A 19821-nucleotide genomic window follows, 5' to 3' on the forward strand; every position below is an offset into this window, starting at 1 on the left:
AAACAACATGTGGTCTTTCTTTACTAGATTGCTACCCCAAATGTATCTATCGTGCTTTCTTTTAGGATTTTTGCTCTATGCTTTGCTATATTCAGAAAAATATTTCAGTGATATGAGAGACAACATGATTTCTTTTTTGTTTTAATTCTCTCATAAAATTGACATTTATGTCTTTAAAATAATTATTTTTCTACTTTAAGTTCTATCTTTATCTACATTAGAATCTCAGCTTTATTTTTAATCTTCAGGCCTTCATGAATTCACAAAGAGCACTGTGCTAGTCCTTCTGCTTGAATATTGCTTACCTAAGATCATTTAGATGTCCATAGTAAATTCTTTCTACTAATTTTTTGTTATTAGTAAAATTAATTTCCAAATACATCACCCTCTCTTTTGGAGAAGTTCAGAAACTTTTAGACCTGCCTTTCTTGTTGAACAAGTGTAATTCTCTCTCTTTTTTTATCTGGGGTCTTTTAGGCAGACAGTGACCTAACAGACATGTAGCTGCAGTTCTAAATTACTTACATGGAGGAGTGAAAGAAAGCTAAAAAGTAACTTTAAATAAGTAAATGACAAAACACAAGTTCTATTAATGCCATGGTGACAAAGCACAAGATTCTGGCTTTTAGGTTAGGAATTCCTGAAGGCTGTATTCCAAAGGGTTTCCAGCCTATCTCCTGTTTTAAGTGTTTAGATCCACTCTCACTGCTTCCATTTCATGGCAGTAGCTTTCTCTGGTCATATAAAAAAGTTCTCTTGTCCTGAGAAAGTCGTCACATCTTTTCCTGAGGGTTTTCTCTCAGTGCAATAGAAAGAATACTGACTTGAAAGTGGGAATTACATTGATTCACTTCAGAAAATAAAGCAAATATACAGTGGCATTTTTATACCTTCTTTATATAACTTAGAAAATCACAGCCATGATACATAAAAAAACAAACTTCAGAGAAGGAAAGTTATTATGATGAAAAATTCACAGCCAAGTAAGATGAAAAGTAAGGTGCTTGGGAAGTGATAATTGTTTATAGTTAATGGAGGATGGATGTAACAAATTACATCCTCTCTGCTGGAATTGTATTCAGTGTAAATGAGAATAAAAAGGGAAGAGGCCAAGGGGCATTTATTCCTATGACACATTATTGCATCCTAGTGGTTGCTACAGAATTGTACCAATACTATTGCTAAACAGTAATTAAAAGCAAATACTAAATTATGGAATCCTGTTCTTACATATACTTATAATCCTATCATATAATGAATAAAAATAGTTAATTTTTAGTGTCAGTGGATTGGACACATCTTGGTTTTTGCCACTCACATCCTTTGAGTAAGTGAAGTACTGCAGTAGTGACATCAAACTAGCTTATCTAGTTCCTCACCAGATTCTTGTATTTGAAAGCAACCAGTATGCCAATTCTCATAAGCTAGCGGAGGTCTAAAGCTTCTGGTTGAAATTTTTGTCCAGTTTAATCTAAAGTCTATAGCTACTTGTATGTCAATTATTATCACTTCAAAAAATATTTTATTTATCATTGTTATAAAGGTATTTATAATACAATGCATTTGTTATGCAGAAAGAAAAGAGCAGTAGAAATGAATGACTGAAGAGCAATTTGCTTATTGAATGCATTTTCAAATGCAGTTTGAAAACATGCTATATAAGAGTAAAAATATGCAGAAAACTTCTTTAACAATATAACAAGTTTCAGAGTGAAAGTATATAAAATATAAAATGATACTTTTAACAGTATTAATAGATTATTATCTATTAATATAAATAAATCTTTTAATATAAATAGATTTGCAATTATGGGTATGCATATGTATATTAGTACTATTTTATATTATGTATATTAGTACTATTTATCATTTGGTACTAGTGGTCCAAAGGGATTTTAAGTCTCTTGTGTAATTCAGAAATATCTGGTTTCTTTCAGGACATTACTGAATAGTTGTGGTGAACATCTTCCTCAAGAGTTTTCAGAAGTCTTTTATCATCCATCACATTGGTTATTTTGCATACCATCATCCTGTTTTTTCTTACTGAAGTGAGTATCATAAGTTGATGGTTGTAAAGGCATCAATGGATTGTCAGTATTAGTCAAATACTATGACAACATTTTGAAAAGAGTGTATCTGAATAAATGTTTAACTAATATTCTGATGTTAAAAAGGCATAGAAGCATTTTTTTAATTCATTACAGATTTCTCTAATCTTTGAGAGCCTATAAGAAAGGTCACACTGAAAGCAGTACACTGTGTTTTGCTAGTCTAGTCATTATGTTCGATATCTGAATTGTCTCTAAGCTTTTCTGGCTTTAATTAAAGGGTATATAGCTTTTGACAATAATGTAGTTCACCACAGTTGCTGTTTTGAAGGACTTATAATTAAAGGGGAGATAAAGAATGTATGCCTTTCTGTGTATGATTGGTGGTTAAAAAAATGATTTGATATATACATGACTCCTTGAAAAATAATGCTGCTTGATCATAGTTAATTTTTTTGGAGATTACTGAATGATTAAAGGCAAAAGCTTAATTTCTTTTTCTGTGTCACAGAAATGTAATGACAAATTACATATAAGATATATGCTACCAGCTGTGCTGTCATTCCATTTCTAGTTTTGGAGCTGAAGCACTCCCACACCAGTGTAGATCCTCTCCTAACCCCTTCACCTCCTCTTCCTCCTCTTCAAAGTTATTTCTTGAGAGATTTTCACTCTCCATTTTCATGAAGGGCTGCTTCTGGGAGTTCTTACTATGCGTTTTCTGAGAAGGTATTTTTACATTTTGTAGAAATACATTATCATATGATTGGTTACCTAATGATGACCTATTTGTGACCAGTGTGCTGTGGATTTATTATCTCTTACCTTGTACACACAGTATCTTGTACTATGTACATAAAAATATTTTCCCTGTAATTTTGCCCCATGCTACACAAAACTTAGTGATTTCTCTCCGTAGCCTTCACTCCTAACTACATGTCATCAGTACTGTTATCTCCTTCCCAGGGGCCTCTGATATCTGCTGAACCAGAGGCAATATATGTTTTGACTGCATCGAAGTCATGCGGTTGGCTAAGAGCCAAATAGAGTTGAGTAACTGGTGAATTCAGAATGTGTCCTTTTACCTGCTAGAAACAGTAATTTAAGTTCTTTAAAAACTTGAAGCATCACATATGTTTACCTCTATCAAGCTTCAAGGAAATTTGTTGGTGGCTTTTTAAGTTATGCATGGTTGGAGAGAAAGGAGAGGAGAAGGTGGATATAGGAAAGAGAATGATTGCATGATCCATTAGAAAGGGATCTACTCCATTTCTGGGAAAATTTATGCTTCATTAAGTGTTCATTGTAGAAAAGACAGTAAGCTTTTTGATACCCTCATCCAAGGCCAGTACTCAGAATTTAAATTATACTGTGAATTATGAGTTTTGGAAGATGACTTGAAAAGTGAGTACCCTATGCTGTGTAAAAGTATGTAAAGGAAATGCTGCTACCATTTCAGTCTGATATAATTATCTTTTCCGAGGTGGAATTAGGATAAATTTGTCTTGAATAAATAGCAAACTATTCCAGAGCTATGCAGTATGCACTTTTTCCCCTCGATGACAGGAGATAAAATATACATCCTTTTGATCACCAAGTGGAAAAATGAGGAGCTCAAAAGAAAGCACATATCTGAGAAGATACAGCTGGTGTACCTATGTGAGGACAGTCCATATATAGAGAGTCTTCTGTACTATCCTGGTGATAATGAGTGAACTACATTGGTAAAATATTTAATGTTTTCTTTTAACAACACAGTTTTCAGCTGCTCAGAAAAAAGGAACAGTGAAGGGCTCTATATGTAATGAAGTAATTTGTGCGACACATTCTAAGATGGTCTAGTTTTTTCATTGGTTTTACACTCTATGTCAAGGAAACTTTTTTTTCTTGAAATAATTGCAATTTTGAGCATTAACAAGACATGTTTAAGTACTGCAGTAAACTGTATTTTAGAGCATGCTAACTATTCATGGATTGTTTTGTGGTTTTACATCTTACATCTAATAAAAATACATATTCACTGTCCGTAACAAAACTGAGAGCACAGGTCATTGTACACCTCTCAGCTGTAGCCACCTAATCTTTAACTAAATACTCTAACCTGTCATACATCCAACTATTAAGTATTTACTCTTCCTAGGCTTGATATTTCAAAAGAAAGTTTCACTAGTTCCTGAAATTATTTTGTTTACTATATAACCTGATTTACTACATTACTTTTGATAACTGAAAATGACTACAGTCTGTTTTATCAATTTGACTCCAACATTTTGTCACGGTTGTTACCATGAATTAGCATGTTTATTTGCCTTATAAAATCCTGCACTTACCACTTGAGGTTTTCTTTCTTTCTGTGTTGGATACTAACCAGAATAATGTAGTTGGTTATCAAACTAAATAATTAGTGATCATTTATATTACAGTTCCTTTAGAAGTAATTGTGATTCTTTTAGTGGCAATTGTGATTCATCCTTTTTTTCTTTTTTGGGGCTTATAATCATACCATTTGCAAATCAAAGTTGGGTTTTTTTCTATTAGTGTACAAAACTGAACATTTATATGTGTGATATTTATATGTACTTCACCTTTTGTCACTTTTTATGAGGCTAGTCTTATTTTCACTAGAACTGAGCTACGAAGATAGGAGAACATATGCCTCTCCATATGCACGTTACAGAACTTCTCAGTGCATTTGTTGGTGCTAGCTTCATGGCTGTAGGGAATGTCTGCTATATTTTATTTTTCCTCCAAGTGAATCACACCATTGTACACTTCAATTTGCAAGATGCTTAAAGAGCCAAGAACTGGTGTATATTACAACATGATAATTTCCCATCTGGTCAATGACAGACAAGTTTTTATTCATTTCAAATACTCTAAAAATGTAATTTATTTCTATTGTAATTTGAAATAATATCCTTCATAAATGTAATTAACCAAATTTGTCCCTTATTTTGTAGTTTGAAGGCAATGAGTGATTCTATTAGATATGGTAACATGACATTCAAGGGAGAAAAAATTATTACACTGGCCCATGTATTTTAACTGAATTAGTCAAGTGTTGAGTTTGCTGTCAGCCACAGCACTAACTCTAGTGAGAATACAGTAATTGTTGTAATTTTAACTTTGATTACTAACTGCTAATTAGTTCTTAATATGCATTAGATTATATAGATATATAACTAATGTTGAACATACAGAAATTAAGATAATTTTATGAAGAATGCAAAGCCCTAAGGTTGACAGTTTGAATGCAATATATGTTTAAATATGGAAAAGTTATATTGACTGCAAGTTCTATCAATATTTAAATGTATATGTGTATATATTTTTGGTAAATATTACTAGAATGCAATATGTGCTACTATGTAAATAGTAGAGCCAGTGCTACATTGTCAGTAATTATATATAAAATACCAATTGAAAATCAAAAAAGCTGTACATCAGTTTTCCTGGCCTATACTTTGCTTATCAGCTCAGAGGTATTTGCTGTACTGTTAAAATTGCAAAGGCTGGCATGTATAAAATCTTGCTTTACTAAAATTACTGTTACAGTGAAGTTTTGACATAACAGTGTGATATAAGGGTCCTGGTGGGAAATGGTGTTATGGAAGCTTGGTTTCCTTAGGTTACTGCAAGATTGCCTGCAAGATATGTGTATTTCTGCTTTTTTGGTAACAGAAACATAGAGACATGTGAGGGGGAACTAAATTAGAGGAGTGTATCAGCTGACATTTTCATTTCCAGGTGTTGTAGGTTTGTATTGAGTATATTATATATACAGTAACCTTGACTGAACAGCAGAGTATTTGTGCAGTCATCTCTGTTTTTTTTCATGTGTGCATTCAAGCAGAGTTGGGTGGTGACACACTTGGCTGAGTTAGGTGGCTGTAGAAGTGTGCAACATAATGGAGACATTCCCCTCTATTAGAACAACCACATGAACGCATTTTAATTCTGTCCCAGTGTGTAAATGGCACATAAAGTGTTTTGAGCAGAAGCATATAAATCCTTTTCTAGTCTGACAGGAAAGTGTCATACTGAAAACCTCCTGATGAAGGTTTCAGCTGATGCTGAAGGTGTTATGTGTGTACAGGCAGATAATATTTATGCCTGCACAGTTAATACGCTAGTCCATATGTAGTTTTTACACTGGTGCATGTAAAATTTATGTGCATAGAAATTTACATAGGAGGTGCATAAAGTTTCAATGTTAGCAACTATTGTATAAACTTGTAGCAAAAATAAATAAATACAGTGGCTAAATATCAGTTGAAATTTAATTTAAATACCTTCAGATTAATAAAAAAATAAACTTGCAAGAAAAAGTCTACAATCCAGTTTTGAAAACTTCTTTTAAAAAATATTTCAAGAAGAAGAAAATACTAAATACAGTAGGTAATAAATATCTTGCAGGACAGATTTTTTTTTTTAACTGTAATGTGAATTCAGTGATTGGCGTTGTGTTGCTGGCTGAGTTCAGAGGAAGCCGTGCAATATTTTTATTTGGAAACCTCAAACATAGAAACCACAAACAGGAAATAATCTGCAATCTCTTCAAAAGCTAATAAGTTTGTACTACACTTTCTCGTTTCTCCCTGCTGGCAAAGCACTAACTTAACCAGTCTAATATTTCATGTGGATTTTTCAGGACATATAAGAATTGGTCAACCGAATCTGGAATTTTGCAACCCTTTTGAGCATTTTCTCTGTTTTTTAGTTAAGAGCTTCATATACTTCATTAAGACAGTTTCTTATTGAACAATTGATGTAATACTGAACTAAAAGTAATAGCCTTAAATATATTCAAGCACAGAAAAAAAAATCTCCTTTTTACTTAGTAGAATAAGACAAACATGGTTCCATGAGAGAGATAAGTGGCTTTGTATCAGTTATAACTTTGGCAGACTACCAAATGTTAATTTGCTTTTAGCTAGTTGAGATTAAATGTAATTCCTTCCCTGAGCTGCCTTAAAGTAAGCAAGCATGAAAGCATTTCCAGAGTAATCTGGGAGGAATTGACATTTAAGGGATTGCATTACCTCTGCAATTTAAGGTTATTAATTTCATAGATAAATTAACTACATTATTCTTTATCTTGCATTTTGAAAGGATTCCATCAGCCAGAGAAATGGCAGCCCAGGGTCAGCTGAAACTGCTCTTATCCCAGCCATATTGTAATTTGAACTTGCTTTTGGACACATTGCTACATCATGATTGTCTCTTAGTGAAAATTTTGCTGAGAAGCTCAGGTAGGTATTTATACTGTCAATCCATATAAGAATATCAGTGAAAAACACATATTCATTTTTAACTACTTAAGTGCTGAAGGAAGGCTGTCAACCATGCTGGAAGGGTTTAGGTAGCCTTTCCATTATGAGTAGTACACTTCTTAAATGGGTTAAAAGATAGAAAAAGTCATTGCTTTTTTAATGAGAATGTTTTGTGCTCAATCTGTGTATTAATAGTTTCAAAGCAGACTACAGTTTGATAAAATAGGCTGCTATCATAAATGCAAAGGAGTCAAAATGAATTTGAGCTTAACAGAGCTATGTGATACCTCAACTACTTTACAGAGATTTTTAAAAGTGTGGATTATACTTTCAAAATTATATTTCAATAGTGAAAAGCTTCTTAGATATTGTTAAACTTATTATATGTTTGTCACCGTAGGCATTTTAGAATTGCACTTATATGCTTCCTCTTGTTAATCCGTTAATGCCATTTGGAAAGTAGAACAAATAAAAGAATGGTTCTATAGGTTTTTTCTGTATTGGTGTTGTGTTTGAAGCAACAAACTTTATCACATCTTTCCTTTAATATATTTCAGATATTGTTGAAAAGGTAATGGTATAATCACCTGTTTGATGTAATCTTGCAGGAATAGTGAATGAGGGTCTTGGTTTCTATATTTCTTGGCAAAAGAATTCTTCCTACTTATAAAAAGCCCCATTATGTCCACATAATATTAGATATAACATAATTTAGTTCTGTTATTTTAAACTCATCTAATATTTGTCAGAGGTACAATATAGCTTTCACTGCTGTCATGCATCTTATTGAGAGCTGCAGTGCATACATTTGCCTACTCAAACACCTGTCTACTTTTACAAAGACTGGCAAATATTTAATCAGGGTCATATTCTTACCCTAATGTTAACCAGTATTGAATTTTACTATCTGTTTAAATTATTAGAGGTAATAAGTGACGTAATGTATTAATCTATTGACTGAGCAACCTCTTAAGCTTTAGGGAAATCTGTTCCTTTGAATTACAAAATGTGCTATTTACACAGGCTTTATTAATGTAACTACAATATTGGTATGAATAAACTTTCAGTTTAGATAAAGTTGATATCTGTGATGATCCACATCTACATTAATTTCAACAGGGTTAACTGTCTAATGACAAAATGTTTGTATTCTTTATTCCTTCTCCTATACAGCTAAGTATATCATAGTTTTTGAGTGATTTGCCCTAGTGATAACAAAACTCCTTGGTATTTAACTACATAAGGATTTTTTTAATAGGAAAAGCCTTCTCACATTTTTAACACTCAGAAAACAGTCCAGAAGGCAAAAATTCTCTATAAAGAGGTGCATATACGTGGATGGTTTAAGGTATTGATTTTTTTTTCTGTATTGTAGTAATACTTTGGGATAGTTAAAGTAGAAATCTTCCGAACACATTTAATTTAATTGCAGTCCCATTGTTCTCATGGTTGTACTACGGTGAGGTTCAAAAATAATGTATGTTCCCCATCATAGTAGGGAGTATTGTTGGGATTGACAACGTTTTTTCAGTAGAAAGAGTATTTTGGGAGAATGCATTTGTCTTGGTTTATAGACAACGTGTGCTAGGAGGCGGGACCTCCAACGGAATAGAAACCCCTCCCTCCAAATTACGAGAATTTAAAATTAGGAGATGTTCGAGTAAAGTGTAGAAACAAATAAGAGTTTTTACTAAAAACAGAGAACAAAACACAGTAACCACAGGGGTACAGGGAGAAAATGGTCTGTCTCTCCACCTCCTTCCCTGGAAAGACTGGAGACCGCCTGGCCGCGTGGCTCTCCCCCAGGCAAGCAAAGGGACTACAAGGAGTATGGCAAAGAGTTTTTCCCCCCGCTGATTCCACGCCGCTAAAAAAACCCCAAAACCTGGGTAGTTACTTTGTTCCTGCTGGTTGTGTGAATTTGGCTCCGATGGTGAGCTATGTCTGATACAGGGCTCCCCTCCAAGCGCTTGCAGCTTGCGGCGCGGGGGTGGTGAGGTGTGAGCTTCCAACCTGGTGCAGCCGCTGCAGTGGCTGTTTTCACCCCTGGCGGCTGATGGTGAGCAGAGACGGTGTGGGTCCAGCCAGTGCTACGTGGGACTGACGCGGTGGAGGTCAAAAGGCGGCGGTGGTGCCGGTCAGAGTGGCAGGGAGCTGGCCTGGGTCAAAAAGTAGCTGCAGCAGTTGGTCGAAAAGGCAGCTGCGGTCAGGCGGCGGGCAGAAGCAGTGGCCACACTGGTGGTCCGAGGGCAGAAGATGTACTGGCAGGGGAAGCGCTGGTATGAGGAGCATTGCTGGTGCTGGGGTGCCTTGGCTCATGTACCAGCAATGAAGCCGTGGGGACAACAACCCCAGGTGTTGTGGGTCAGGAGGCCAGCAGCAAAAGCACAGAGGGGGTCCGGGGGCTGTGGGTTGGGTGACCAGCAGGTAGCGAAAGCTGAAATGTATATAAAAAGTAAAATATGAAAATAAGAAGTTATTGCATCAAAAATACTAAAGGCAATAAATCAGGTTATGCCAAACCAAACTGCTTACTTGTCTCCACTGAGTATGTCCACTGGGTAAAGGCAACTTTGAAAAAAATAGTTGAAAAATTAGATTTGCATATTTGACCTCTATAACTTAGGCTACAAGTCTAAATAACCCAGATGGGTTGAAGTACAGTTAATTACAGTCATATAATCCTAGAGTTGTTTTCTATAGGTCAAACATTCAGAAAATTTCTTTCTAAGACATGTTGAGTGAGTGAAGGGTTTAAGGTCTTTGCTGTGGCTTTGTGGAGAGAAATAGAGTTGCTATTTCCAGGAACCAGGAGGTATTCTTGGTATGATGAAACAAAAAGCAGTAGCTTGGTTGAATTACATTGGCCCAACACAGGATTATTACCAGAGGGGACCTTATCAGTCAACAGACACCTCACCACATATGAACAGAAGATAAAGAAGTCACTGAGAAATCAGCAAGGCCTTCAGTCAGTCCTTGGGCCTCAAACATACTTTTGTTTAAGAAGAGATGGTAGTCTCAAGGATCTGATGAACAATACTAAATGCAATGTATTCCTTTTTAGTTTTAGAAATAATCTTATTCATTACCCCGAATACATGAGACTCCAGTTGTTACAAAGATTTAATTTCACTTTCTACACACAACTTTAAAGTGAATACTGCCATGTGCAGATAAACTGGAAGAAAACTGCTTTCACAACAGGACCAGACCACTGGCAGTTGCATCTAATGTTTTTTGGCTTGCACAATACATACTCGTGAGACTAATAGAAGAGGGTATTGTGTAGTCTGTATATTAATGACATTCTGGTCACCACTAAAACTTTGAAATGAGAACTGATAGTAATGTTTGCAAGTATTCTGTGGTAAGTTTAAAGTTGCAAGTCTGAAGTTGAACCCAAAGAAATGCGAATTACTTCAAAAAGAGATCATTTACCTTGCAGACATAAGCAGGTTGGGGAAGAGAGGATTTCCACCGAGAAAATAAAGCTGTGTGGTGCACTATCAGCCAATTCACTAGACACTAATAGATATAAAGAGTTTTCTGAGACTGTGCTTTTATTAACCAATTTCTGGAAAGAGATTTTTTTCCCCCTTCTAATTCTTTGCCCTCTGTGAAACAGTTCTCTAACTGCCACGATGTGCCATCTTAAGGTAAATTGTAAGTCCTAACTAAATTTTAATCAAATTTAATTACACTTATGGGTAAATAGCATTGATTTTTTGTAAGTTACCCTAAAAGAGCAGTGAAAGGTGGTAACTTTACCAATTGGCCTCACTTAGAAATTAGACTGAACTGTTAGTGACAGTACTGAGTTATTACAAAAGAAAATGCACATGCCTTGCATAAATCACCAACTCCATTAAAATTCTGGCTTTGGCTAAATATGTAACAATTTGACACTTTTATTTCAAGTACGTGGAGGTCATTATTTTTGTACTTTCTTCTAATGACTTATTGAATTTAATAATCTGTTTATCAGACAAGTGAAAAAACTAGCAACTGTGCTAGTCCTGTGGTTCAACCACACACTATTGTATTTCCCCAAAATACAATCTTGCAGATTTTTTCACAAAACTTCAATGTTAATCTGCAACCCTGTCCTCATTAGGAGAGCAGGAGTAAATCTCGTACAGGAATTTATATGCTTGTGGAGAGATAGATCATTCCTTCACCTATTTGTGGATCACTCAGTGAGAAACTTGTGAGTACACCTGAAAGTCTTCTTAGCCTCTTCATGATAGGAATCTGTGTCATGGTAGCCTAACAAATGATTAAAAGGTTACTTTAAACATGGCATCTCCTCAAAATGTCCATCTGACCAGTAAGCTTACTGGATTCTGTACCTCCACAACCAATCAAGGGTTTACTGATGTACTTCTAGCTGGAAGATAGGTAAGAAAGGGACCTTAATCAGATATCCTGCTCTGTTTGATGACTTTCCAGTGATAAGCTAAAGAAAACAGTAAAGAGATTTTATGGAGTTTCTGAAAATTTGAATAGGAATTACTGTTTGGACTATAGTAGAGCCCTGCTGCAAATCACATACCTTCTCTTGACAAAGTAGTAGCAGATAAGTACTGGATGAGTGATAATGTTAGCAAGTTACTGGGAGGTATTTCTATCAGTAAGAAAGAAATATGGAGAAATAGCACTTGTAACTCTGCCTTTCTGAAAATAGGTTTTTAAAATACATGGTAGTATCCCAAGAGGTTTAGTGCATTATTTTGTCATAGGAAGAATGATTCACTGTGAATGGTATAGCTATTATTCAGTAGATACATATATTTCTTACAAAGTATTTGAATATATTTTGATACTGTCTGTGCCTGTGGAACATTATGCTATATGGAAATAACAAAGAACAGATTTAGCAGATTTAGATTCCCTTCACAGACTAGCTTTTGCTATACAAATGCAGTCAGTGAAAAAAGATAAATGTATAGAGAAAAACATCAGTGGGCAGTAAGTATGATGCCTATCATATAAATTCTGTTCTTATGTGATAATTAACAAGGAGGCTGCTTTGGAGTTCAAAGGAAGAGGAATATTTAATGTTATGACAGGTGAGCTAATAAACATAAAAGAAAAAAAATCTAAGGCAAGAGAATATATCTTTCTCTAGACTCCTTATTCATAATATTTAACCAGCTATACTGATCAGCTAGCTGAAGTTGTCAACTGACATTATCCTTTAAGATCTTTTCTAACCCAAGGGATTCTATGATTCTGTGATTCTATGGTCCATGCCTGCTTATCAGTCAGAAAACTCATTTTAACCTTAGCTTTCAAAAGTCAGCTATTCTTACAACAAGGGCAGCCTTTACTTCAGTGTAAAACAGGAAAAAGCTGATGAATGCTCACATTGTGTTTAGCCACAGAATAGTTTACCAATGGATTAATGAAGATCTTTGCTTAAAAGCATAAGGCTTGTATTACACACTAGTTATTCAAGATGTATGTATAACACCCTCTACAGAATTCTTTTATACTCCTTTTCCTTTATCTAAATCTATTGGTAGCACTGAGTTGATTAGAAAAGTTAGTAATAAGTTGTGACTCAAACTTTCCTTATGGCATGGTCATAGAACAAATTTAGGCTTAATTTCAAGTCATAAACTCCTTTAAACACATCAATTTCCCATGTTCTGCGAAGAGAGTTTACATAATATTTAAAATCTCAGCTAGCCCTCCTCCCTAGAATTCAGTTAAATTAATTTTAAAAATAAATACTTATGGTAGCATAATTGAAGTTCAATTCAAATTTCATCTCACAGTTTGAATACCTTTGGGTTTTCTTTTTTGAACAACTTTTTCTGCTTTGTTGGTTATTTCTTTGTCATATTCATATTAGAAGACATATCCCTGGTGTCTTGGTTTAATGACAATCTATTCAGGAGGTTAGACCTCTAATGAGATGAGCCCTCCTTTTTTTTTTTTTTTTTTTATTTCCCTCCTCCCAGTATAGAGAAGGTAAAACTTATGAGGAGTCTGAACGAAGAAGGGAAAATAACAATTTTACCAAAAAGGGAAAGAAACAAAAACCCACAAGATTAGAAAATATTATCTAGCTATCTGCCTTCCCCCTAGGTTAAAACAAAACCTGGAAGGCTATTTTGCCCAAAGAAGGCCCTATGCTGCTGAGGCGGCGGGGTGGGTTGTGGCATAGCAAAGCATTTTGCGTGTCAGTGGTGGGGCCAGGGCTGGTCCGGCGTGGTGCTGCGGCCCGGGGGGCTCTCAGCAGGCGAGAGAGCGAAAAGGCTGCAGCTGAGACAGTGGCGACTGCCAGGAGGGGAATCCCTGCGCTGGCAGCGATGGCAGCTCTCTGCCTGTTGCGAGATAGCTGCTGAGGCGGCAGCGACTCCGTACGGGGCTGGGCACGCTGGGACGGCTCGGCTGGGGCCAGGGTGTCCCCGGTCTGATGCAAAACCAGCTCTGAGCTGAGGCAAAAAGCAGCCACAGCTGAGGCATGATGGCCCCCTGCAAAGACTCTGAGAGTCTGCGGTGCTCCAGTGGGCAAAAACCAGGTACAAACAGAAGGTAATTTTGGCCCCTGCCCCCCTTTTATCTCCTGTCTTCTAAGTTCCCAGGATGCTCCACTGCAGGGATTTTCCGGTGGGTTCCAAGACACTAGGGACAGCTCCGATGAGGAGCTGTCCCCCATGCTCCAAATTACCTGGTGGTATGAAGTATTCATCGCTGAAAATTCTTCCCATTTAACTAAAACTACAACACCTGGTTGTGAGTGAATTGTGAGGAATCCATTTAATTCTTCATTGAGAAGCATCAGGCATTGGAAGCAATATATGCCAGCTCACTCAACTCATAGGAAAAAAAAAACCTGATTAAAAAAATCTTATTGCTGACCTATCTACTGCCTTGGGAAAAAAACCCCACACCTTGTTGGTTATGAAATCACTGATCATGTTTTTTAGATTTTTACATACTCTGGGCTGTTTCCATTAAGGTTGCACACTATCCAAATTGGCTGCTTTACAATAATGTGTGAATTAGGTTGTTGGAATTCAGAGGAGAGTAAAATGAGATTTTTAAATTTTACAGCATTCTCAAGCCATTCATTCAAAGATAGGTGGAAAGCAACAGTGCCCCACTGTGATAGATTTTGAAGGCTGTTTGAATTGCTAGAAAAAACACAGTCTAGAAATTTAGTCTCTCCTATCTTTCTCCTGCACAGGTTGCTACAAGTAAGGACAGCCAGACTGGCAGAAAGCAAAGACATTGTGAAGCATTTTATTTAAATAATTTTTACAGAAACCTCCAGTTTTGCAAACTAGAAATTTAAATTAAAAGTATTTAATGGATTCTGGCTCTGTCATTTGTTACGATTGTTAACATCACAATGATATTCTACAAGTATGTGGGAAGCTGAGGTCTTTGACATTAGCACAAGTCAAAGCCATTGAGTCACATCGACTTCAAGAGCTTTAAACACATCACTATCTTTCAGCTGGGAGATTACTTTGTAGTGATTCTCAGAAACATCTGGAAATACATGTTTTATAAGCCATTACAGTCAACTCTATGAAAATCACTAGTTGTCTTTAAAATGTCTACCTTAGCAGGGCTGCGATTTTGTTTTGCAGAACTGTTTTATTCTGAGAAACAAAGGCAACACATTTGGGGAACTATGCAGCTGCTACTTTTTAAAATGTTATATAACTAGAGTTCTGTTGTTTCCTATGACCATAATACCAGTAAGAGGAATTAAGCAGTAATAGCTTTTGGACTGTAATTCTACAGAAGTAGTACAGTTTAATTCTGATTAATATTTAGTAAATAATTTCTAATTATATACTGAGTTAATTTTGAATTAAATAGGCATATTCCATAATTTGAAAACATGCCTGAGTCTTTTTTTAATGGCTACACATAATTCAGGAAGACAGTCAACTGTCATTATGCAGAGGAAGACCAGATTTTAGTATCTGTAATGTTATTGCTGTTTAAAACATTATTCAGATTTAGTTTGCAGTTTGTTTTAATTAATGCTATCTATTACTGAGAACTTGAATTACTTGGAAATTATTTGAACTATGTTTTTGTTTATTTTGAAGGACATGAAGCATTGAATCGTGATGAACAAAGTTCTCTCTTAGAACAGATAAATAACAAAGAGCCTACTCTGATTGAAACAATCTTCACAGTATTGTCTTACTGCACTTTATCGCCCAAATCTCTTGGCATTGCTTTTGAGACCTACATGGAAAAAGAGCAGTTGTGGAATTGCTTATACAGCATGACAGGTACTTAATTTATTAATAAGCACTTAAAATCTGACATTAAACCCTGTTGGTTTTCAGACATGTAGTGAATATTTTTTTTTTACCTTGATAAATCAGATAAAATGATGGTAGTTTATTTCAAAATTATAGTATAATTGAAGTGTTCTGTGCAATTGGGCCATGGTAGGAGTGATGAAAATTTTGAAGAACACAGAGGTTTAGGAGCAGTGTAGTCAGTGAGGAGTCTGATTACCTTAAGTGTCTGTCTTACCAGCAGGCTGTCTGCAGAACATTTCTGTAGGTCTCTACCAGTAAAGATTCTTTGTCTCTATGCATTAAGGATTCCAGACCTTTGGCATGATTTAAAAATAAGACAGCATTGAAGGAGAGCAGAAAAAGAGAAGGAAGCACTCCTTCTCCTACTGAGAGAGAAATACCCTGATGGGGATATAGACTCTGCTGTCAACAGGCAGAGGGCCTCTTGATTTTCAGTGAAGAGAGAGAGCTGCCCTAACAATTAAAGCAACTAAAACTGTCCCCAAGGAAAAGTAGTATTCAACCAGAAAAGAGGGGTGAGATTTAGAAGGGTGATATTGCAAATTATGCATTAAAAATAGGAAGGTTCACAGGAAAAGAAAGGAAGAAAATGGGAAAATGTAAAAGGAGAAATAGGATTATGAGTATCACAAAATAGAAAACAATGGTCATAAAAGTGCTCAGGTATTCCTCAGAGCAAAACAGGACTGCAAAAAATAGAAGTTTAAGGTGTAAGCTGAATTAAAACAGAAATGTTGCATGGGAGCTTCCAGAAAGACCATGATTAGATCAGCAAAAACCACAGAGAAACATAAGTATAAGTGAAGGATCTAACATGTCAAAACACATCTCTGATATGCTCTGCAACACTCTTCCTGACAACTGCAGCTCCATAGCAAGGGAGAAACTACGGTTTGCTGTGGTATTAAGAATGTGGAGAAGATTGATACTTGTAATGTCAATAGCTGTACTTATGATGGTCTGTTTTCAACATGCAATCACTGATGACATGCTGTGTTTCTGTTGATGACTATTATTTGTATGTATTTTTGTTTCCAAGATACCTTTTCTTTCTTTGCAGTTCTCTAGTGCAACAGTTTGGGTATCTAATAAATGCAATTTCATTAACCCTTCAAAACAAGGAAATAGGAAAAAAGGTATATCTGTTTGTCTCATTGATGCCTAACAAGTAATTAAATGTTTTCCATATTAAAATGGAAGACATTAATCAGTTTAAGAGAAATGAGGATGAAGAAAATAAATGGAAATATTTTTTGTTAGTACTGTGTTAAGATGGTACAAGATGGCTATATTATTTTGCTTTATACTCTTTCTTTAATTTGTAACACACCAAAAGGTCTAATTTATTATGAATCATAATGTTGTTACTTTTCTTTCCATAAGAATTCTGAAACGCTTTTTTCTGAAACAGATTTACACAAATGACTACACTTACTGAATATTTAATAATTATTCCTTCTAAAGTTTCCAGTTGTGGTGAGTCAGAGCCAGAAGTTATCAGATGCTTGAAGTTGACTTTGATTAATTCAGTCAAGGGTGTAGTGAAACAAATTATTTCTTTGATGCATTCATGGGAGGCAACAGAAAACTATGGAACTTACCAGCACAAGCAAATAGTACCTGAAAGTTTACTGAAAACAGTTCCAAAGGAATGGAATTATACTCCTCGGGAAATGAAGAGAAAAGAATCTGGGAAATGTAGGTGACATTTATACTGTTTTATAAGTTTGTCATAAGAACTTGTTACACCTTTAATGCCTAAACTGGACAGTTAGATTTTGTGAGTGTTGTAGTTTGACAGTGAACAAAACAATTTCCAAACATCCTGTGGTGGTTGGGAGTTTTTTTAGTACTTCTTGTTAAAATTCAGTTATTCCTTCTTGAGGCTTACACCATGCATACACAAACAAGGTTTTGAAAATAATCAGTATTGTAGTACTGATAATAATAATACTGAAGATGTTTTTAGCATCTGGCAGTAATAGGGTGGGATTCAAGGCAAAGTAAAAATAGTGTCTATGCTTTGGTCTCAATGGCTATAACCAGTTTTCCTTTTCATTATCATCTCCTCAGTCACGATTGTTATTCATCCCAACTTTACAACATAGCAATTTATGTTTGAATAAAAAAACCCACTGAAACTGTTATAAAATATGCTACTGTCTGGTTGTTGAAACAGTTAGTGAAGAAAGAAATAATATTCACAAGAGGAGATATTTGGAAGGTGATTAGATATAAAGTTGATTTCTGGTATATATTTTTATAGTCTAGAGTGCCTAAAGCATCTGTCATTTCAGAAGGTTAACTTTTGGAAACATTTAGTCATAAATTATTGCCACCAAAATATTACCTGATTATTTTCAATACTGTAGTATCACTGTAGTATAGCTTGGCATGAATTTTTGAATATGTAGATTGTGGCCAAGCCAGGGCATCAATGCATTCTTTCTTTCCATACATGTTCATTTCACTGCACTCTCACCTTAGTTTAGAACTTGTATGGCTATTTTAGGTTATTGCTAAGCATAAATGGATATACAAACTGAGACATAAGGCTTAGGCTTAAAAACAAATCAGTTTTTCTGTGTGATATATAGAACAGATATGGCTTTTTTTTAAATTAAAAAAGTATTTAGAATGCGGGTGCAATGAGTTGGAGTTTTCTTGGATTGTTTGGGTTTTGTTTTGGTGTTTTTTAAAATCTTGGCTTAACTCCGTGTTGTGGATCACCTTTTACTATATTTTTTCATTTTAGATATGTCTTGGGTTTTGAGCAGCATATTTTCTGTAGTTACTTCTGTAGCTACTTTTAATATCTGGAATCTTTAAAATGTAGTGCTATCTAGTGTAGATGCTTATATGAAAGCTGATAAACTGAAATTGTTCAGGTCTGAACATAGGAAGAATTGATAGAAAACAAAAGATTATAAATGTAAGTAATATCCTGATACACTAAATGCAACGTTCCAGTCATGAAGTTGCAAAAGTATTATGATTCTGAAGACAACTTTTTACCATTCAGAATACCTGGGTGGTGTTTTTATCATTTGTCCTGCAATGACCGTGTACAGCAAGACTAATTGTTAAGAGGGTCACAGTCTGAATTCTAAATTTTCTAGATTCTCTGCTTTTAATTTGTGTAATTGTTTAGGTTTTGTGGGATTTACGTGCAGAAACTATAATAGAAGTCAAGCTACACTGTTGAGTTCTTAAGCTTTTTACCCATTTTCAGTACAAAAGGAAGTTAGAAATTATCATACAACATTCAGAAGCATGCTGTGATAGAACTATAATGTTAATGTTAATCATATCTTTTCTATTTTTAAGGCTTCACAAGGCTTGCAGCTCAGGCAGTATCTATTGTAATCAGCAAGTTACCTACAGTGATTGCATGTTTGCCTCCCCCAATTAAGTACTTCTTTTTTCTGGCTGAGAGAAAAATGTCAAGAAACTTTGCTGAATTGAAGAAAGCTGGTCTGCTTGTCTGGAACTTGATTCTAATTATATGTCGGATATTTGAGGATGGAAATACTGCAGAACTTTTAACAGGTGCAACACTTGACAGATGGAGCAAAGAAAAACTCAGTTTAGTTCGTGTGTGCTTAGAAAGTATTATGGGAAAACAGAAAAGTGGTCCTAAGCAAGTGACCCAGAAGATTATACAAAACATTGAACAGCAGAGACCAAACTGGATTGAAAGCCAGTTGCTGAAGGCAAGAAAATTGAGCACAGACTGGTAAGAACATAGTACTTTTCAAATGCTGGTTACTCTTTATTTTACTGGATTATTGGCACATTTATGGCTATTGTTTAATTTGAAAAAATAAGAGATGAGCAGTGATCTTATATGAAGCAGATTAGTTCTTAATATTGATGGCTTTATACCATGTGTTTGTAACTTAATTGTATTGTTGAAACAGTAAACCATGGTTGTTTCGTCAAAACAGTGTCTTCTAGTACTACAAAATTTCATATTTTCGTGATGATCCAAAAATCTGGACAATTCTTGTATAGAAAGATACAATTCTTGTATCTTTCAAAATGTGAACAAGTGCTAAATATATTTGTAATTCAATTTTGCTATGGTGAATAAATTAAGAGGGACTATGAAAAGCTGTCAGTGTTCATTTGTGAAAAAAAAAGTGAGCATACTTCATTCTAAAATCTTATCAAGCCCTCAGGGCAAGTAGATTA

The 19821-nt window shown here is 35.2% G+C and overlaps 1 protein-coding gene across 5 annotated transcripts in view; it reads left to right on the top strand.

Moving 5' to 3' along the window:
• Positions 1 to 19821, top strand: part of KIAA0825 (KIAA0825 ortholog) — a 245049-nt gene that overhangs the window by 99404 nt on the left and 125824 nt on the right. For all 5 annotated transcript variants that reach the window (XM_051789274.1, XM_051789275.1, XM_051789278.1 and 2 more), the window contains exons 12-16: positions 1938 to 2048; positions 7161 to 7300; positions 15403 to 15591; positions 17092 to 17325; positions 18955 to 19363. In XM_051789274.1, coding sequence (XP_051645234.1) covers positions 1938 to 2048; positions 7161 to 7300; positions 15403 to 15591; positions 17092 to 17325; positions 18955 to 19363 — 1083 coding nt within the window. The remainder of the gene's footprint in view (positions 1 to 1937; positions 2049 to 7160; positions 7301 to 15402; positions 15592 to 17091; positions 17326 to 18954; positions 19364 to 19821) is intronic.

Source organism: Manacus candei, unplaced genomic scaffold (genome assembly GCF_025592945.1).
Source record: "Manacus candei isolate 608988 ecotype Guabito, Panama unplaced genomic scaffold, ASM2559294v1 h1tg000027l, whole genome shotgun sequence".
In the NCBI taxonomy this organism is placed as follows: domain Eukaryota; kingdom Metazoa; phylum Chordata; class Aves; order Passeriformes; family Pipridae; genus Manacus; species Manacus candei.